General features: G+C 42.2%; 1 protein-coding gene across 18 annotated transcripts in view; it reads right to left on the bottom strand.

Moving 5' to 3' along the window:
• The window catches only part of MYCBP2 (MYC binding protein 2), a 217,426-nt gene that overhangs the window by 166,485 nt on the left and 27,812 nt on the right, over window positions 1–23,129 (bottom strand). For all 18 annotated transcript variants that reach the window (XM_083168825.1, XM_083168824.1, XM_083168827.1 and 15 more), the window contains exons 2-3: window positions 7,140–7,215; window positions 2,201–2,416 (exon numbers count right to left, since the gene is read on the bottom strand). In XM_083168825.1, the coding sequence (XP_083024951.1) occupies window positions 2,201–2,416; window positions 7,140–7,215 (292 nt within the window). The remainder of the gene's footprint in view (window positions 1–2,200; window positions 2,417–7,139; window positions 7,216–23,129) is intronic.

Raw genomic sequence — 23,129 nt, 5'->3', positions numbered from 1 at the left:
TTAAATAAATAAATAGTACAATCATTTAACCATAAAAGTATGACTATTGTTTTTCTTCTGTATTTTTCTTTAAAACCTATGTGCGATAACTGTTAGGACGCCCAAAGTTGTCATTTTGCACTTACATATTGTGAGTAAGATTGCCTGTTATCCATGCCGAGTCGAGCGGTCTACAACCAAAGGTGCGATTTCAGCATGCGGTTTGAACTTTTAAAGTTCAAAACGCATCACATCGGCTTAAATCGCACTGTGTACCTGCGGGGATGTGATGCAAAAAGTGTCTGCAGGCATTGCTTTTTGTGCTTCATTGCATTGCATCAGTTTTGGAGTACATGCGATGCGATGTCCATTAGTGACTATTAACTTTGAAAAAAAAAAAATCTGAAATTGCATCGCACCCACACAGTACATCCCCTTCCAGGGCACCTGTACAGTTCAAAACGCACAGCACATGAATATCGCAGCGTGTATGGGCACCTTAACCCAATCAAGGAATACAATCAGGGATTGACAAGTACAGCTTATGATGTCTAGGGCAGGGACCAGAGTAACAGCAAAGAGCAAATAACATTTGATAAAAATGTGACTCAATAAATACACACCAGTCCACAGCATTAGAACAGAAATGTCTAATGTTGAGCCATTGACCAGCACCATACAAACACTACGCCGAGGTATCACAATCAAACCTCACATGCTATATCTCAGCAAATGACTGGCAGCTCCCTGGTGGCTTGATGCGACACATCACATGCTGTCATTTTTTATACAATGTATCGCATGCAATCCCACTCACTGCTGCGGGTACAAAAATTCCTTATTGCAATCTCTGGATCCGATCCCATGCACAGGGGACCGCATATCAGATTGGAATCATTGGCAAAGACATATGATTTGACACACTTCACACGATTTATTGGCCAGATGCGTGAAAATCGTGTAGAAAAGGGCCAAATCGATCTAGTGTATGTGGGCCTAAAGAAACTTTGTAAAGCACATGACAATATTTTGTAACTATGAAAAAACAACAAGAGCAAATTCGCCACATTACATGTGCAAGTAAAAACACAGCGTATGGAAGAAACTGCATTAAGGAAAACCATTTTTCCAGATGGTACAGCAATGCATACCTAAATAACATGCTTTAACAATACTTCTGTGCATTACAGAAAAATAACAGTTGCTTTCGCTGCTATGAAGATGGAAGCAACCAGTGTGGTTCATTGGAAAGCATAATGTGAAAGTCACAAAGCATGCCTGGAAACCAGAGTAGTACAGTATGCTTTCAATGGGTTTCCACTTTCTCATCTTAAAGATGACCAGAATAATTATTATAGCCATCAAGGCTGGATGCAAAAAGTTATCCTGGAAGGAGCAATTCAGAGCTTACTGATCATCATTTGTCACCGCAGCAATGGCAGAGCTGCTAACCATGTCTGTGCTGCGTTCTGTTTAGGAGCTGCCTGGGAAGGCAGCCAGTGAGAACTCCCTTTTGGTGTGGTAAAAACGATGTTCCCTTGGGATGGATCTTTCTACTGGTAACAGTGCAGCATTGCATACTGTAACAATTTACTGCATTCCAACATTTTATGAGCTAAAACTGTATGGGATTTACCAAGCTGGAATTCTTCAGACTTTGTAACAAACTGCAGACAGGCACTAAATCGGAAAATCAGAAAATCTGCACAGCAAAATCCAAATCTATACTTTTATCCCATAACCAAAAATGGAGTATAACACACTGTAGGAGTGGTATAATTAAATGCTATACACTAGGATACAGAAAAAAAACAAAAGAAAGAGGACAATGGCGATACATGCACTCATGGGGGTATATTCAATGCTCTGACGGCGAGAAGTGCCGATAACTCGCCGTCACAGTATTCAACTCACTCCCCTTCACTCACTGTTTCCACCTCACCTGTTCCCTGAGTTCCCTGAGGAGAGGTGAAAACGGCGAGTGTGGCCATTAAAAACGGCGGAGCTCCCCACAAAATGTGGCGAACCTCGCCATTTAAGGGAATCCTCGCCATCCTTGGCCCTTACATTGAATATGGCGAGGGGATCCTCACCCTACAAACCCCCTCACCAGCCGCATTGAATACCACCCATGGTGTTTTTTTGGGAAGGTGCCCAGGTGTAGCCAAGTGCTTGTGTGAAGTGTTATAGCCTATTTAGGTGACCGAATGCTAATACATGCCTTTGGAAGCTTGACTGGTGGATCTTTGGACTCCTCCTCTTCATCGCTGTCAGACTCCCCACTCTGCACAGAGTTCTTTGAGGACAACAATAGGGAGGTTTCCTTTCTCTGCCATTCCAGAACACAGTGACGCACATTGCAATATACACTGAATGCTGAAGGGTTGCTGTGAAGTTTGAGGTCAGGTATGAATAGAGCATTTTCCAGGTTGTCAGCCTAAAAAGAATTAGAAGATTTAAAAAGGGAGTAAGAGGCCAATTAAGAATAATAAAAATTACTGTATACTAATGTTTTTAGAACCCTGTATGTATTTTTTATATATATTAATGATCAACGCGAGAAAAGGTTTGCAAAGTTTTTCACGGTTAGGATTTAATGCAGGACAGTGATGGTGATGTTAAGTCAGCAGTATACACATACAGTAGGTGCATTTTACAGCCTAAGTATGTTCAGCCATTAAAATACTGCACAGTGCTGCCACAAAGTAATAATCATCCATAAGTTACCCCTGAATCCACCCCCCACCGCATCTCTTCTTTCTAGATAAATTCAAGTATAAACATTTAACCCTTATTGCTGTGTACGCACATATATAGTCAAAATCGCATGCAGATCTCACAGGTTTTTTACCTTTCGATCCCGATGCGCGCTCCCGTGGCAGCACAAATCGAAACCCAGATAGACAGGGCAGCAATGACTATATAGTGCAAATCTAATGCTGATTGTATGAATTGTATGTTAAAAGTACAGAGTTAGCAAAGATTGCATAGCACTCGAATCTTAAGTCGAAAAGCAAGGGAATCTCACAGTGTGTGACACACAGGCGTAAAGATTTGTAGGCGTTACTTAGCGCTCATAAATTGGAGGCGTGGTTATGTGATGCACATCCTGACTTCCCAGACAAAAGGATACTATATATAAAAGCAAGTTTATCCATCAGCTTGGCACAGTTTGTCATGTGGCTCAAACGCTGGGTACACATTAGCCAACAATGCAAACACAATATCGCTAACGATTCCTCTTGAACTGCCTAGAACTTCTGGACAAACGATATAGTGCCTACACATCAAATGATATCATTCAGTGGCCCCCATCCAGGAGCATACATTGGTAACTCCTGGGTATCTTACAGCTTACACAGAAGTTTCTATGTTTTCTTATGTGTACATCCAGGAGCATGCCATTGTTGATGATATAGTTGGGATTTTACTGCATGTAGAGGTGAAAGACAGGGCACTAATATCCTGCAGAAGTGTGCATCGTTTACATGAGCCGATATGAAGAAAATGTTAATGATATTGGTATCGTCCATATTGATAACGATGATCGGCTATTGTGTACACAGCTTAACACTTCATAACACCCGAGTACAAGAATACCCTCCAGTATTTTTCAGTTAAGACACAGCATCCTATGATAGCAGGTCTTCAAAGCTCATCACATGACATAATTTTCAGGTTTGTCCAAACGATTACAACGCCTACTGATTCCACCTTCATAGTAAAAGGGACTGCTATTACAGCAAAGCATATGTAGTGAGTATATATATCATACTGCTGCAGTGTAAAAATACTATTGTGCTTTAGCACTGTAGAATATTGCAGTTTCTAGCCATTCTAACAACTAGGCCTGTGGAGTCATTCCATGAAACCTTTCTCTGTATAACTACTTCAAAAATGCCAACTGTATACTAATTAGTAATAACACTTTTGCAGCTACTTTTTCTTGCTGTGACAAAAAAGTGTTGCGGTTTTCAGAACAAAAACATATACTGCTGTGATTGTCCTCCGATATGGAGGAGCATCTGGGAAATAGAGAAACATAAATCAGACACCTGAAAATAAGCTTAAGAAATCACCAATAATTATATCTACACCTCACTCTATCCCTCTCCATGCCAATTTGGGGAGATGCATTCAGCAGCAATGTGCCAATGTTCCTATTGCACATATTGATCTCAGAAAAGGCTTTGGAAATTATATATATTAAAGGCTTTTCACACAATCATCCTGAAGGGTAGAAATCCTGTGATAAGGGGCCACATCATACTAGAGTAGGGGCACCTTAAAGTCGCGGGATGCGGTCATCTATTAGAATGAACTTAGGTCTACAGTCATTAGGTCTACCCCACTAGGTCGACTGGCAGGGAGGTCGACCTGACTTAAGGTCGACATGGGCCAAGGTCGACATGACTTAAGGTCGAATTTGCATAAAGGTCGACATGAGGAAGGTCGACTGGTCATAAGGTCGACATGGGTTTTTCACTGTTTTTTTTGAGCCGACATGTGCCGACAGGCGGTATTCCATGCCCTACCATCCACTAGGGCGTGGTGGGAGAATAAAGTAGTGTGCCGAGCGCAGCGAGGCACCGTGCCCGAAGCATCGCGAGCGTCCGATTCTCATTGCCAACTGTGTCCATGTCGACTGTGTTGACATTCGGATAAAAAACAGTGAAAAACCCATGTCGACCTTATGACCAGTCGACCTTCCTCATGTCGACCTTTATGCAAATTCGACCTTAAGTCATGTCGACCTTGGCCCATGTCGACCTTAAGTCAGGTCGACCTTCCTGCCAGTCGACCTAGTGGGGTAGACCTAATGACTGTAGACCTAAGTTCATTCTGACAGATGTCCCGATTCCAAAGTCGCATATACACTAAGCGCTGTGTTTACCTATTGATATTGGTGGTGACAGGGACGCAGGGCAGTGCTGGTATCGACAACAAAAACACTTGCTCATGCAGACGGGAGGGAACGACTGAGGGGGGAGCAGAGGCCATGCTGCTCTTGTTAATAATGTACTCCCTTATCTGTACAGAGGAAGTACATCCGAGGGACCATGCATGCATACTGATATTTGGCATACAAACTAAGCGATATTTTAAACAATATCGCTCAGAAGGGGGGAAATAAGCGATAGTGTTTAAAATATCACTTGTGTGTGGATGGGGCTTTAGTTTGAGTAAATAATGTATCAAATCCAGGCTCAAACTGAGACTCCTGTTGAAAACATGCCAATCTTTTGCATTCCACGATTTATGCTAGTTTTCTGCGTTTTTCAATTTTACATTAGTAAAGGCATTATTTGAATTCTACTTGTTTAGCTATATAAAAGGTCTATTAAAGCAGTGAGCCTTTAAGGTCAATAAAATACACACAAGTCAAATGGCATCATGCCAGCAATAAATAAATGGTAAAAAAAACCACACGGGATTCTGCTGGTGAGAGCAGGTAAGAGATGTTGGGTGCTTAGGCTGAAAAATGCAAGTGACACCTTAAGAACACATTGTGGAGGGTAGGTGATACAAGGCCTTCTACATTTAATATGTATCTGAAACATACCTTAACAAGAGTATGGTGCTGGAGTCTAAAAATAGTTAAAACCAGACTACAGGTATAGTAGAAGATCACAAAAAGGACTTCACAGTAACTCAAATAAGGCATTTGAGGAAGACATCAGTAAGGGCAAAATAAGGAGTGAGGCTCAGAATAAGCATATAGCAGAACAAGGACACCACTGGTAAATTAGTTGGTGCAAGTAGAGTTTGTGGGAAGAATAATTGCAGTGTACTTGTATGGGACTTCTAGTAGAGTGGATGAGGGACTGATGGTAATGCTACACCAAGGTGCAGTGTCCAGATACCCACAATCTTGGAGAAAAGCGGATACTGGACCTGGTATACGGTCACTAGGTCAACCACAGGCTTTCATTAGGTTGACCATTGAAAGTTTAGAGGCTTTAGGTCAACGCCTTTAAAAGGGTCTAGTTCGACAGGGTCATTAGGTCGACAGTCAAAAGGACGACTTGTTTGGGAGAATAAAATAGTGTGACAAGTGTAGCAAGCCATGAGAGAGGACACGGTGCCCTGATACGTTGTCCATGTCAACATTTAGGACAAAAAATCCATGTTGACCTTTTAACTGTCGACCTTCACCATGTGAATTTGTGAAAAGTTCAGCTTCATACGTTAATAGGGTCTTGGCACCTGTTTGTTTGAAACGTTTTCGACAAAACGCATCCATTTTTGCCAAATCCATGGCAGTTTCGACAGTTGGAACGTTAAGTATTAACTGTCGGAAACCAACAAAAACAGCCATAATTTTGACTGTCAGGAGCGCCCTGACAGTTGGAATCCAAATTGAATACCCCTCATTATTTTAATGTCTCCTAGAGATAATTCACACCACACAAATAACCCGGGTCGATGTGGTGTAAAAGAGCCATGTTGAATATCCCGGGTCCGACCACCCGGCAATCCGACCGGGGATAAAACGTTGCTGGGCAGTGTGAATGGGTAACCCGGGTCGAGCAACCTGGGTCCCATTTACTTCTATGTAGGAGGCAGCAGTTTCCCCTCAGTTTTGCCTTATCCTCCGCCTGATGCGCTGCCGATTCGCCCTGCCCCCCAGATGACGTCAGCAACCCGGCAATAAGCCAGTTCGCTTTGAGCACCAAACAGAGCAAATGCCGGGTCGCTCACAGGACGGACCAGTGTCCAAATCATTGGTGCGAACTGGCATTTGCAATGTGAAAGGGGTATTAAAGACCAAGCTAACTTATGGAGCAGGCACAATCAGTGATACACAAAATGATGCTACTCCAACTAAAATGCCCTACACACCTACCCAAAAAGGTCAGGGGGACACAACATACATAACAAGTGTAAATTAGTCTTCTAATATATTAGTGTAACTGCTAAAAAGTAGTATTACTAAAACTTTTAGAATTAACATTATTGAGATCTAAGGAGCGGTGGAAAAAATATTCAGTTACACTCAATTATGAATGTGTAAGGATATGCAAAAACTCTGTTCACTACCAATTATCCTATATGAACCAATCAGGAACAATTAGTAATAAAGTAGTAGCAGAAAATACAGGCATCTACAGTGTATCTCATACTAGTACCGTATATTTATTGAAATATTAAACCCTTACCTTGTTCCGTAATTTCCCTTTTGATTTGGTCTTTTGCTTCCTTTTTAGTTTTTTCTTGCTAAGAATTTTCTTATTCCTAAAATCAAAAGGACAGATAACAGCGTATTTAAAAAGTTGATAAAAAAATTCTCATTCTTACAATTAGTGTGTGCTTCAGCAGAATACATAAAAAAAAAAAAAAAAAAAAAAAAAAAAAAAGAGCTTCATAGTAAATTAAAGCTGCATACACACCATAAAATTCTGTCCAATCTTTCTGGTTGCAATGAAATCGGGCAATATTGTATGGGAGTAAATGACAATTGAATATTTGCTCACAATCACCAGAGAACAGACAAAAATGGACGTTCAGCTAAACTGATAAAATTGGTTTGATTTAGTCTACCTGCTGCAGGTAGGATATGAGAAATGAAATAACGACCCGCGGGGCCACGCATCGGATCAGGATGCGATCAGAAATGATCTGAAATGGCCCAAAACATGCCATAAGGTACAGTATGAGACAGGTAAAGTGGAACACATTTTTAGGCTTGCAGGTAGGAGCATTTTTTGTTTTAAGTGGATTAAATGACCCAAATATATACTTAAACCCTTTTTTATGTACCCCCAGTTTAATTTGAGGACAGATTCTACTGAAACACACTTGCTTTATAATATATTTTTTGCAACAGAATCAAGTGAATGGCAGGAGTGTGCAAACCTACGATACAATCATTTTTGCAGAATTTATTTGGCAATTCCCATGAAAAGTCCAATTGTGGTAAGTTACCTTTTTATCGTGGCTAATTGAATTACCCAATAAACCGGTGTTTAGCTGTTCCGGTTTACAGCATGTAAAGGAGTATATTATGGCAGTACTATCACATGCATTTAGCTTTTCAGGAGTTCTTTTTATTCCATGTGTCAGCAGTTTTACTTGTATACCAAATTGTGCATACAATATAACTATACAGGCAATATGGTTTGTATGAGTCTTCCACAAGTTTTATTTTATTTTAATATGCAGTACACCCATTTCTAATTCCACTGTACCCATTGCATTAAGCTGAAAAGAGGGAGAGCATGACTGCACGTTGGTTTCAGCCATACGTTTAACTTTAAATTAGTCAAACAGCTTCTGGTACATGTGTCTCAGAGCTATAATATAGCACATGCTCGCAGTCCAGGACACAACCTCAGCTTTCTAGTGAGCTCTTCCCAGACAGCAGGCATAGCAACAAATCCAGCCCCTAGCAACCACCTACTGCAAAGCACAGCGCATAGGGATAAAGCGATGCATCTCAGCAGCAATGTTTCTCCATGTGCTTAATCATTTGTTTTGTATGTACATAATAGCACAGAGAAGGGCCTTGCAGGAGCACAAAGTGACCAACAAAAAGGAGATCAAAGGCTATAGCTATCATCATCTCAGCAGTATACACAAAACAATTCTCTTACATGCGGTTCTGGGTGGGATCCACAGGAACTTCAATAAGAATAAACAAAAAGGCACATGGTAGCTTTAGAAAGCATAAAGCATGGATGTCAACCCAAGAGCCTTGGTCAACACTAATTGGAATATTTCATGTCTAGAGTACATACTGAATGTTCTGCATTGCAATCAATAAAAATATTTAAATGCCTCGGTCAGGGGAATCACAGAAATCTGCACTGCTGGAAATCGTCAACTTGCCAATTCTAACCAAAAAATGGTCAGGATCGGAGAGTCGTGAATTTTAACTATTAATGCCCCTTTCAGACCGCACAAAAAAACCCGGTATTTTGACGATTTTTAACAGTTTTGAAACGGTAATCTGTGCAGTCTGAAAGGTGCAAAGTGATTTTACCGTTTCCAAAAAAAAAAAACGTTTTTTGGAAACGGTAAAAAAGCAGGGTCCTACACGTTTCAGACCCGTTTTTTTTGGTGTCAAAACGGATTTGAAACGGGATTCCTACCCCCCCATTCCCCCTGGGCAGCGCAGCGAGGGGAATAGTCGCGCTGGAGGCAGGGGGTCCCTACAGTGTATGTTATATCAGTGGCGGGGTCCCTGCAGCTACTAGTTCCCATACGCTGCAGGGACCCCGCCACTGATATAACATACACTGTAGGGACCCCCTGCGCTGGGACCCCCGGGCAGCCCCCCGTCCCCACCCCGTCGTGTGCATACCGCGCTGTTTTGCAGCCTCTCTCCCCCTTCGCGCCCCCCCCCCCCCTGTCATAATTCCAGCGTCTGCTATCACTGGGACGGAGTGCTGCAGATAGCCGGCTGCTCCTGTCCTGCGGTGAGTGTCCAGCCGGTCCAGGCTGTTAAAGCGATTGCGAAAATGGCTCACACTGCTCCCCTGTGCACTGTGGCCGGTCCAGGCTGGGGGGGGGGGGGGGGGGGGGGAGGCTGCCCGTGGGTCCTCCGGCAAAACTGATTAATGATTGGGGGGGGGGGGGGGGCGCACGCGCGGCTGCCCAGGTGTCCTCTGTAAAAATTGATTCATTGTGGGGAGGCTGCCCCCCCCCCCAATAAATTAATCAGTTTTGTGGGTGGACCCACGGGCAGCCTCTCTCCCCCCACCCCCCCCCCACCCCAGCCTGGACCGGCCACAGTGTGAGCCGTTTTCACAATCGCTTTCACACCGCAAACCTGCTTTAGACCAGGTATTTAGATGCGGTGTGAAAGGGGGTAAACTTCCTCTGACACGTTTTAAATACCTGGTCTAAAGCAGGTTTTGCGGTGTGAAAGCAGCATAAGGCTGACCATCTAGTAATGAGCATCTATTGGAGCTATTCAATTGTTGTTCATATCAGTCGCTCTTTACCAGCAACGCATTTTTTCTCACAGCCACTGGGAAAAAAAAGCGCTTCAGTGCTCAAACCAGAACATACGCCCACACAACATAATTATACATTTGGTGCAGCTAAATCCAGTGCTTTCAGCCACGTTACATGCTAATGGGAGTCTGATCACAGCAACAATTGAATTGGTCTGATAGAAGACCATTAGCATAGATGGAAGGTTTCACCATTCCCTAACAGATTGACTATCATCGATGTCGGGATCAGCGGCTTCAGAGTGGGAAACAGATCTGTAGATGTATGGGCCTCATAAGCCTTAACAATAAAAGTGCACAATGTATATTCCTTCATTGTACAGTGACATTTACATTATTCACTGCAAAAGTGTCCCAGTTGCCTTCAAAAGGCAAGGTATCAGTGCTATACATATGTGTGGCGGGATAAAGGCCAGACTCGGACATTTTTATAAGCGAAAATCAATTATAAGGCATCCACATCTCCAGCGAACTGGCACTCTAGTCTGTTATTTGTGTACTTTAGTGTAGCTACTGTGACAAATGATAAAACCAACAGTTTTATACTGAGCCTGAAAACACCAAGGCATTGGGGGTATGATGGGTAAAATAATTAGAAAGCTCAGGTTTTTAAAATTAACAAAATAAAAAATACATCAGAAAATGTAATATCCAAAGCTAATTTTATGCATACAGTACTATTCTTCCCTAAACACTGAAGGTCAGCACCTACACAAAAAACTATCGGGGGAATATAAAAGTTGCACAGAAACGTAGTTCCCAGGCTAGGTGCTCGGTAGCTATTCAATTTATATTTATTACCCTTTATTCTATATGGCGCCAGAAGGAACCCCAGCGCCCAATTACAGAGTATATAAACAAACTAAACAGTGACTTGAGCTCCCCACACACATGCAACGCACCTGCAATGTGTGCGGAGCGATCTGTGCTGAGCAGTGATTTGCCTATGCTTATAGGCAATCTAAGTATATAGACAGTGCATGTACTGTGGGCAATTGCGGGCCCACCATCACCATCGCTGCAGGCTGTACACAAGGAGCGACCCGTTCTTCATCTCTAAGCGATCTAGACAGATCGCTTAGCAATAGGGCTTAAATCATCCCATGTGTATGCCCCTTTACAGTTGAATACTATAGGGAAAGGGCACATAAACATAGCTGCATCAGCAGGGGACACCAAAATAAGTGCGGTGCCATCAGAAATGGTTTAAGTAAGAGGAGAAGTACATGAGGGAAGAGGGCCCTGCTTGTGACAGCTTACATTCTAATTCCCATGAACGTCCAGTACTAGCCACATTAATCCAGCACTACGTGCCTGGCCCTCCCAACCTGCATCAAAGTCCCACATGGATTTCTGCTTGCACTTTTGGAGGGTGCAAGTAGGAACCCACGATAAGTGACCTCAGGGCTGAATTACTTTCTGGTCACTTTAGACAAGAACTACATCAAAACAAACCATTGAATAACCCCCTATGTGATGGTCCCACAAATATTTGTGTTACCTCACTATTTCTACGGTGTGAATAGTTTTTTTTTATTTATTAATTAGTACAACTGAAGGCAGAAATGTGAGGCTTCATGAGGGAAGACAGTCAGCACAGCCCTGGTGATGCATCTGCCGCACAAAGCAATTATTAGATCTGTACAAATGCAGTGAAGCAGACTGTCACATACTGTTCTCATTAAATGTAGAGAATCACTTGGAAATGTAAGTTAGTAACGTACACCTGCAGTACTGAAAATCAGAGGTATCATATAGAAAGCTATGAGGCCATCTCATTCTTTAATTATAACCCCATACCTTCATTTATTTTTGATCACGCATACTGTACCTCCATATGCCACATTCTGAAAAAGTTATAACTCCTATTACCTGAGTACTTCCCCTAATAACCAAATAGTACCCTCAATAAGCTCTACTTACGCAAATCCCATCCTTCCCACACAGCATATCCTAATAGAATCATTGCTCCTACTAGTGCCTGGCATTTACCCACAGACCGGAGAAACATTTGAATAGCTCAGAAAGATGCCCTAGTAGGCGGCACACGCTAGTCTTCATTCTAGCACCCTGCTCCTTGAAAAATCCTTGCAGTTCCTCTTTTCTGCCTGGGGTGTCCCTCTCTGCTGTGGTGTTTCTACAACATTGAGATACAAACCAGACTGTTCTTGAAGTACCACAGCAGACAGTGACACCCCATGCTGAAAGGAGGAACTACAAGGATGTTACAAGGAGCAGGGTGCTAGAATAAACACTACATGCCATAACTAAATCAGCCCCTAAAAAAGGAGAAAATTAACTAATTTCCCCCGCAGCGGCCATTAGATGATACCAAAGAGACCAATTTACTTGTTACTACATTCGAGAATAGTCTCCCGAGGTGGCAAGCTGAAATGTCGACTGTTTGGGCACCCAAACAGCACTTTTAGTATTGTGCCCATTTTTGTGGAAGGGTTAGGCAGCTTTAAGTAACTAAACCTGGTCAGTGCAGGAGTAAGGTGTGCAAAATAAAACAAAGAAGATCACCATGCGGTCTTCCATCATTTTTTACAGGAGCAGAAAACCGATTAAAATCGCTCCCTAAGGGTGCCGGGGACATTGGGTTTCAAATTCATTGGGTTAGCATGTTATGAAGAAGTGCTCCAATAGCATAATACCCCTGTCACATTGCACCTAATTACCAGGTTCATGCTGGTTCAACCTGGAAACCATACCGGTTCGTTGCCGTGTTGCTTTGCAGTGTTAATCGGGTCAAGCAACCCATTTCCCATTCACCCCCAATGACGCCAGCTCGCTGAAGGGATCTGAACAGTGGAAAATGCAGGTCGCACCGGGACCAAACGGTTTCAAAGTCCCGGTGCAACCTTGCATTTTGCGATGTGAAAGCGGTGTAAGAAAACTGTGCTTCTATCAACCCATACTCTTTTCTGTACTCTTACCATAACCATTTGACAAACTGTAAACAGTTTTGTTTATAATTATTGAAAAAAACAATAAGAATCTACTGGAAACAAAAGAAGCTGCTTGTATGTGGTAACCTTAAATCTAGAAGCACTTTTCTTTCACTGTCCGATAAACATTCCATAAGACAGCTCTCAAATGATATCACTGTTCTGTAAAGGAATTCATTTATAAACTTCCCAAAGCTATCCGATTGCTCACACTCATTAATTAAACAAGGTTAATGTGAATTTCTGTTTGCCTACTTTGAGCAGGTGAAAAGTTTGGGAAGTCCCCATTTTTGTGTAAATATGCCAGGGCTAAAGCTGGATATACAGTACACTTACAGATTTGTCTGTCCAATCTGTTTGATGGGAACAGAACTCTGGTAATATGTGGGAGCAAATGATAATCAACCATTCGCTCCCAAATGCTGGGATGGAAAATGGATACAAATTATTGCTCCGGTAAATTTGTTAAATCAAAATGTTTTCAAACAATTTGTCTGACCATTGTGTGTTTTACAGTGTTTCCAAGCAAAATAGTGTTCATTCTAGCACCCGCTATCTTTGAAAACCCATGCAGTTCCTCTTCCCTGCCTGGGATGTCACTGTCTGCTGTGGTGTTTCTAGCACAGGTCTGGTTTGCATATCAGTGCTGATATACAGACCACACTGTGCTAGAAGCACTACAGCAGACAGCGACACCCCAGGCAGGGAAGAGGAACTACATTGGTTTTCAAAGATAGCAGGTGCTAGAATGAACACTACAAAACATATGCTTCCGTGCATTTCCAGATTTTAGTTCCCACCAGATAGATTGGATAGCTAAATCTTTAGTTGTGTACCTAGCATTAGTTCATAACCCCATGACCACACCCCTTAATGACTAAATTAGGCATTTTGAAATTTTTCTTAATTAGCCACTTAACATAACATAAAAGGTGCCCACAGACTGTGGGTTTTTCAGGTGCAATGTGAAGTGCACTTCCATGCACATTACATCGCACAGCACTGAAAGTCTGTGCAACCCGTGCTGTTAGTACTAGATTGCATCGTACTGTATCTAGCACAAAAAGCACGGTGCTGTAGCACATTGTATACAATGCAATCTAGTACTAAAAGCACGGAGTTCATGAAACCATGTACGGGCACCTTTAGTCCTGAGGTGAAAAAGCGCAAAGTGATAGATATGGAGGGTACAAGTTATAGGGCAGTTAGGGCTTAAGGAATAAGACAAACTATTTTAGGCTTGCCAGGTGGGAAGGTCTTTAATTGAGCCAAATTAATACTCTTTTTCATGCACCCCAAATTTTCTAAGCGCGTTTTACACTATTTAACTCATCACAGCTCACCAGTTTCTGGGATTTTCTAATAGGTGTAATAAGTGTAATAACAGTAGCAACCATACCCATGAGAAGTTTTTTGTATGAACAATAGGTGCGAGAACTTTACCAGCAAATCGTGGGTTACATTATCCCAGTTAGTAGGATAACCCTCTTATTTAGTTGCAAACTTCTTTAATGATCTGGCAACTTTTAATTTTTGTACTTTCTTTTGGTACTTATTTCCTAGCACGGCGCCCACTAAGCAAATAGCTTAGTGGGCTATTCTGCGTAGGAAAATCGCATCTCATACCGTGCATAGTGCTGTGCGATGCGATGTCCATATTAAGTGCACAGGAGTGCTTATACAATGAAATATGGCATAGGATCGCATGGCACCAAATGCGATGCTTCATTGTACAAGCACCCATGCCATCAGATGTGACGTTATTACATGTGATGGGTGCTTACAAATTTTAAGCACCTCTGGCATTGTTTTGCGTCACCCCCTGTATCCACGCCACCGGAACGCATCCTCCAACCCTTTTATACCCCCACTATCCACATCGGCGTGGAGTTGATTTGATATAGTGTGGCAAGCCCTGCGTGGGGACGCGGATTACTTTACATGTATTCCGCTGCGCTCGCCACACTATAGAATATCAACTCCACGCCGACGTGGATAGTGCGGGTATGAAAAGGTCGGAGGACGCGTTTCCGCCGCCACTCGCCACACTTCGGGGTGGGGTGACACAAAACAATACCAGAGGTGCTTACAATTGTAAGCACCCATCATAGGGAGCGGGAACGTGAAAAATCGCATTGCATCGCATGCTAGTACTATGCGCTATGCGATGCGATTTGACTACGTTTGCGTACGTAGCAAATCTGGGCGCCATGCTAGGAAACAAATACCTTTTTTATTTAACATTTGTTTTCAAATTCTCACATATAAACTGAGAAATAAAAAAAAGTCAAACTCAAGAAAACACAGCATCAGTAGGGGAAATTCACTTTAGTAAGAAAGACATGATTTGGGGGGGAGGGGGGAATCTATTTATTTTGAGTGCATCTACGTAACTGGCATCCAAGTGATATTTAATTGTTCTGCAATTTCCACAAATACCCTTTACCTATCACACCCAAATATTAACCAAATCTTTTTGCCCATGTACATTGATATGACAATTACTGGCCAATAAATCGTTCAGTGCATACACGCAACTATTTACCCGGCAAAGCAATTTTCACTGGGTGTGAACCATTTTCCACAGTAGGAAATTTTGGAAAGTGGTTCACTTGTCCTGTTAAACTGGGTGACGGACAGTGGGTCAGTGATGATGTGAAAGCGTGCATCAGTGCTCATTGCCCGTCCAATACACACTAGGAGATTTTGAGCTCAAAATAGTTCAAAACAGGAAAATAAGCTACTTTGAGCTCAAAATTATCCAGCGTGTATGGACCTTTAGTCCTCAAGAACCCATATACTGTAGCTCCCGTTATTCCAGGTCGCCAGTAGGGGCACAGGTGTAATCATTACTCACAAACACATTTTATAGATCAGAAAGGGGAGATATTTCACTTGTTATTATGGGCCAAATGTATTAATCCTTAACAAGTGATAAAGTGGAGGGTGATAAAGAGTGATAATGGACCGGCTAATAGGCTCCTAACTTCCATGTTACAGGTTGAGTTTAAAAGGGGATAGTTAGGAGCTGATTGGCTGGCACTTTATTGCCCTCCACTTTATCACTTGTTAAAGCTTAATACATTTGTCCCTCAGGAGAATCGGAAAACAGGAAGATATCACTATTGGATGTGTTCGTAACCTCGAAAGAAACTCAGGCATGTGTTATCTTGACAGGGAGACAAGCAATAAAGAGAAAACCAAATGCTTCACACACTGCGCATGTAGTGTATGGGCTCATCAAGTCCAAAGCTACTATGGGAGGTATCCACTTATATGGGCTTATTTTTCAGGCACGATTTTTGACAGATGGTCATTAACAGGCTATTTAATTATAGACCAATTAAATGCCCTCTTTTAGGGCGATAACATGGGATCCAGGAAATGTATCCAGACATATGGATAAAAGCAGTAAGTACATTTCCGCAGATAATTAGATACCCCCGTTTGTATATACCAATGGTTCCCAAACTGTGTGCCTTGGGTGACTTGGTTATTTATGTCCAATATAATAGTCAAATTGGGGACAGATCATAGTGAATACTGTCCATTACCACATAATTGAGTTATAAACACAATTTACAGCATTTAACTTGATATTTGTGTCTGACTTTCTTAATGATAAACCTTTAGCCTATGGGTGCCCCGAAAACATTTCTGGTGCTTCAGGGTGCCGTGATTCAAAAAGTTTGGGAACCCTCGGTATTTACATCTTTGCAAAATATATTCTTTGGAAACCACTGTTCTATAGCATGTTATTGAGATAACAGAAGCAATTTTTAATGTAGACAATTTTTGAATAAAAAATAAAGGTACTTGTTTCCTATCTGGGCGCCCAGGTTTTCTACGTACGGCACCGTAATGAAATCGGATCGCATCGCATCGGATTCGGTACTCGATGTACGATGGCATACGATGCTATCCGATCCGATTTCATTTTAAATCGAATCGCATCGTATGACGATGCTATCCGATCCGATTTCATTTTTAATCGAATCGCATCGTATGCGGTGACGCCAACCACATTTTTACATTGGAATCAATGTTAAATGGTCCGCGAGACCAGATTTTACATTGATTTCAATGTAATAACCCCGCAAACCCGCGATTTGTATAGGAAACCCCCCTGATGGTTTAAAATGCGCCTCCATTGTTAACGCCACCCCAGTATTGATGTCAACCCGAAGCGTGGCGAGCGCAGCGAGCCCCCGAGGGGCGGCGGTACGCGTCCTCCGACCTTTTCATACCCCCACTATCCACGTCGGCGTGGAGTTGAGAATAGAAAGTGTGGCGAGCGCAGCGAGCCACCGAGCCCGAAGCGTGGCGAGCGGACGCGGATACCTGTGAAGCCCGCGAGGGGACACGGATACCTGTTAAGTATCCGCGTGCGCTCGCCACGCTTCGGGCTCGGTGGCTCGCTGCGCTCGCCACACTTTCTATTCTCAACTCCACGCCGACGTGGATAGTGGGGGTATGAAAAAGTCGGAGGACGCGTACCGCCGCCGCTCGCCACGCTTCGGGTTGACATCAATACTGTGTTTCTGTGCAGATGTCACAAGGGGAGGGCTTTGAAGGGTAAATAAATACAGTAGGGTTACAGATGGGCCATCCTATGGGCCAACCATAAAAGCGGGAACGAAATCGGATCACATCGCATCGTTCAATATCGTGTATGTGCATTTGTGGTATCCGATGCGATGCGATTTTTATACGGAGAATAGCATGGTGCGCAATTAACGTAGCGGGCGCCCAGATAGGAAACAAGTACCAAAATAAATATATACAATTTAAACCAGAATGTTTGAATTGCAAAAAAAAAAAAAAATTGGACTGCAAAGGGTTAAAGAAAAGCAATGTTGCAAACATAAAAAAAAAAAACCCTAATCTTAAAACAAAATTTTAGTATACTGCTTATTTGTATAGCATCACCAAACCGGTGCCCTTTCCAGAAAATTTTGACTGACACGAGTCACTGATACAGTGGGGCATAACGTCTGAACCCCATATAAAAACACAGACCTTTTAGTGTTTGGACTGACAGCAAATGAGGGGAGAGCATACAAACTCCCCACATATGCTTTGTCAGAATATATGGTTCCAGTATTATTAGACATCACTGCTAGCTACTGTGCAAAATGTAAATAGAAGTCTCACACAGATGAAACACTGTTGAGAAATTTACTGCATCAGCTGCAGTCCCCTGTTAATTAAAGGTTGTCCTATCAAAATGTAAAGTAAACACTGTTGAGAAATTTACTGCATCAGCTGCAGTCCCCTGTTAATTAAAGGTTGTCCTATCAAAATGTAAAGTGTAGTACATGCCAGTTTAATTTAGACAAATTTCCAGTCACCTAGACTCATGCCAAAAATATTCAAAGCAGCAGCAGAGACATGTATATATTACTCATGTGATGAGACTGATACTACCATAAACATGCCAGCTCACAAGCAGTCCAACACGTAATTGCAGTTAAGAGTGAGATTGTGCCAAAGCCTTTCATATAGCAACATATAGAGATTATTTGTCCTGTTTTGGGATTTCAAGTAGCTTGATTATACCCCTTCAGACAGAAAAGTCGGAAAATCCTGGCAAATAGGGTGAGTGAAATGCCATGTCATTTTGCCGGGTGCAGCCTGACCCCCCTTCACACAAAATAACAAATTATTGGGTTAAAAATTTCTACTCTGTAATTTGCTGTATAACACGGGTATTTCTTCTGTGTGAAAGGGTCAACACGGGTCATAAATCCCCGTGTCCTCGACCCTGGTCAATTCCAGGGTCGGAGACACAGGATTTACGACACGGGTGTGCCCTTTCACACAGAAAAAGGACCCGTGTATTTAATGAAATTCCCGGGTTCTGTGTGAAAGGGATATTAGTAAAATATTATATTACACATTAGGCAAGTATATGGAAATCCAGAAGCGCTTGCCAAACATTGGTTTGACTATGCCTGGCCACAATGGATGCTACAGGCAAGCTTAGTGCATATATTAATGCTGATGCGCTTATCTTAAGTGACAGACTGCTAGTAAGAACACTATCAGCAGTACCAGAGTACTCCTTCACAAAATCCCACCTTTTTATTATACTGTATATATTCATATTTGATATATACATAAACTTATACATTTCTACAAATATTACTATTGATATTTACCTCCTAAACAAGTATAATTTAATAATATTTATTTGGAGACATCTGTCCTTTATGAAACAACAGGTTTTCAATTATTTTGTACAATGTATTTTAGAACTACATTCCTCAAAATAATTTGGCTCACAGGTCTATGAATGCATTCCCTTATTCAAGATTGAGATCCCATTAGGTGTGGGGTGTTCCATCCAGGGAATAGCTCAGGGCTTCATGCTCCCGAAGCGGATTCAGTGTAAAAATGCAGAATCTAATAGGTGTCCCTGAATGTTTAAAGCAGAAGGGTGCATTGAACACAGATTTTTCACTGTACACCTGGGATGGGAGGAAAAACCCTGCCCCTGAAGAACAGCGTGCAATGCACCCACAGCATTAAGGCAACATAACTTGCTGCAGAGTAGACGCTACTCCAGCGGTGGGCAACAGGCGGCCCGCGGGCTGGATGCGGCCCGCGAGACGCTCAGGTCTGGCCCGCCGCACTGACTTCTGACACTATGACAAGCGGCCCGACTAGCTGAGCCGCTTGTCATTTAACCGGCAGCCGCAGGGCTAAAAGTCCGGTACTGCAAGAATGTGCCCGCTGCGCACAGAATTACTGGGAGTGACACGGCAGCCACATCCCCACCATTGGTTGATGCAGCCGCCGCGTTACCGTCTCCCCTCCCACACTCCCAGTAATGCTGCTGAGGCGGGCGCACTGAAGTCGGGTTTTGCCGGGATGTGCATGACGTGGCCGACGGCTATGCAGGCATCTCCAGCAATGGCAGGAGGCTTCCCCTCTCTCAGCACCTGAAAAATAATAAAAGTAAGGAGCTGACAGCAAAATATATATATATATATATATATATATATATATATATATATATATATATATATATATATATATATATATATATATATATATATATATATATATATATATATATATATATATATATATATATATATATCCCCCCGAAACGTCGGAGCACCATTAAAAGCACAGTTAAAAATCCTTTGGAGTGCCTCTGCTTGTATTGCCGTTGTGATATACATATATATATATATATATATATATGTGTATTTCTGGCGGCCTGGCACTCTCCCTCTCTGGTCTCCAACCCTGGTGCCCATCCAAAATGGCAATGGATAGGCAGTGAATGAAGAAGGCACTCAGATGAAAAAAGTGTCCGTTTTTCTACCCACAATATAAAACCTGTTGAAAAATCCATCATTCACTACACATATATAATATCCTAGCTCCCCTTGCTCCATGGCCCTTAAAAATTAGTGAGCAGCTGCCAGTTGGGCCTATATTAATATATATATATATATATATATATTCATATATATTTTAAGTTGTGTAGGTAGGGGCCCCACTTTGCATGTGTGTGTGTGTGTGTGTGTGTGTGTGTGTGTGTGTTCGGCCCTCGAATATTTACTGGAAGTGTTAAGCGGCCCCCCAGCCAAAATAGTTGCCCACCCCTGCGCTACTCCCTCAGACTGGAGTCGCAGCCTGGAATCAACAGCGTGATAATAGGTAATCTTACTCAGTTGGGCCTTTGCAGAGTGGTTTGGGATGCCAAGAAAACTACATCTTGTGATGCAATCCTTGGCCTCACCACTCCTGGAAAATGGGTGCATCACGAACCAATTTCCAGCAACATTGGCCATCTCCAGCCTTTCTTCCAAATCCCTCTACCTAAGGCATTTGCACTAGGACATGTTCTGCACATGCACAAAAAGGGTCCTGGGCGTGCAGATTATCAGTGATTAGTAGTGAAGGGACTGAAGTTGTGAGCGGAAGAGTCCATTGTGTGACACTTTTCAAAGACTAATCTTGATGCTTGAGGTTTAGGGCGTGAAAGGTGAGATAACTTAAGGGCACTCAGAAAGAATTGAATTCCTCCATTGGGTGCCCAAAACAATTGAATTCCTCACTAGGAAAAGGAGGATCTATCAAATTGTTCTCTTCATTCTTCTTGCATATATATAGGAGAATGCTACTTAGTTCAAGTGTTTATTAAGTCATGTTTCTGTTTAGGTCTAACTGATCTCCTTTTCCTGTGTAACATAAGCTAATCACACTGCTGGGACCTCTACATTATCCTCCAATGGTTTAGCAAAACATCCAAGTTGGGTATGGAATAACGCCAGTCAGGAGACTTAGTCAGCTGGACCTGTTGCTATTTTAGGTATTTTAACTCTCCCCTACCCAATCACAGCCTAACCCTATCTCTCCCCTCTGACAGCTTCACTTAACTGAACCATTCCCCCTCCCCCAACCATCCTCCCTTTAGTGCCTAACCCTACTACTTACCTACACATCCCAAATGACCAGAACTGAATTGGCTACAGATCCAGCATCGACAACAAGCTTACCATTAATGGAATTATAATTACAATCATTCTTCAAACTAACATATAATCAAGTATGCGTATAATTTTGTGGGCAGCACAGTGGCTTATTGGTTAGCATTGCTGGTTCACTGTCAGGAATCGCGGCACCGCATCCCTTACCTGGTGCGTCCTGTGATGAAAGTCCCTGATCTGAGCTGCACCCAGTCACACTCCATGGCATGATGTTCATGGCGGTTTCTCTGGGCCTAGTTGCATGGGCACCGCCATGACACTTGGAGTCACATGACCGTTTTGCTCCAATGTTTTCCCTGTGACCTTAATCATGTGATGATGTGAAAGAGGGTGGAGAGAGAGAGAGAGAGAGAGAGAGAGAGAGAGAGAGAGAGAGAGAGAGAGAGAGAGAGAGAGAGAGAGAGAGAGAGAGAGAGAGAGAGAGAGAGAGAGAGAGAGAGAGAGAGAGAGCGCGCGCGACAGGGACAAAAAAAGTAGAAGGATGGTGAGGATGCAAGGCGACAGGTGGACATGGATGAAAAGTGCCCAAATCGCACTACTGTATGGGTACTTCATCTTTTTTTTTTTTTTTTTTGTGATCTGTTTTTTCGTAAAAATTGAACATTCATTTCCAGGCAATTTACCAAGTCTACTAGATTATTTCATTAAAATAGGTGTGACGCAAGACTAAAGGAAACAAGACATTGTTGCTGATTTGGAGCTCATAAGTGGCCACGGGTACATTCAAAATGCAATTAAGAAACGTGTTTGGCAATAACAATGTTTAAGCGAGAATTACTTAAATATTTTAAATACACATCTAATCTAAAGAATGCTGCAAACATTAGTCAACATGGCACTGAACTGTACATTAGAATTGCACTTCCAAACCACTTTCTGCTAGCTCTCATGTACGATCAATTTAAAGCTGAACTTTGGCTACAGTTGCAGATAACCGCAAACAAGTCACAATACTTGTTAAGGGGAAACCGTATAATGCATATTCCAATCTGCTGGTTACTCTGTAATGCAGCTGTGGATTATCCTGTAAAATACTGTGTTTACAGTCCACATACAACCTAGATTTCTGTCAAGGTCACTAAACAAAAATAAAAACCTGCATTTCAACATGAGGTAATCATGCAAAAATGTACTCTATATTCCTCTAAACTCCACTCACAAAGTGACAACACCTGATTTGCCCTTACCAAAAAGTGTATGCAAAGGATTTTATGAACCAGTTTATTTTCTAATTTATATTGCTATATTACCAAGTGTGGAGCAATGGATCAACAAAAGTTATGGTTGACCGTTATTAGGTAGACACCAATTGGTCGATACCAACAAACCACCACCCCCCCCCCCCCCCCCCCCCCAAAAAAAAAGGTTGACAGGTTCAAAAGGTCGACATGACAACAATTATGATTTATTTTATTTTTTTAGGTTTTGAGGCCAAATTTTTTATATTTAATATTGTGACCACCACCAACACAAACGTGTCAATCATTACCATTACCATGTCGACTTTTAAACCTACCTATTAATAGTGGATCATTACACTGTTAATCACTCAGATAAAGTTTGCCCAAAGGGATTAAGCTAGATCAATGGGTGAATTCAGTTAGCGGTGATAACCCGTTTTTTAGAAGTTAACCTGGTAAAATCCTTATTTATTTTTTTCAATGTTATAAGAACAAATGCAAACATCAGGAAATTGAGAGTTTGCAATACTGTTACACACCAGCACTATGCTA

This window comes from Crinia signifera, chromosome 2, assembly GCF_055691185.1.
Source record: "Crinia signifera chromosome 2, ASM5569118v1, whole genome shotgun sequence".
Classification (NCBI taxonomy): Eukaryota; Metazoa; Chordata; class Amphibia; order Anura; family Myobatrachidae; genus Crinia; species Crinia signifera.
The sequence above is the reverse complement of the archived record's forward strand: the minus strand, read 5'-3'. Positions and strand labels throughout refer to the sequence as shown.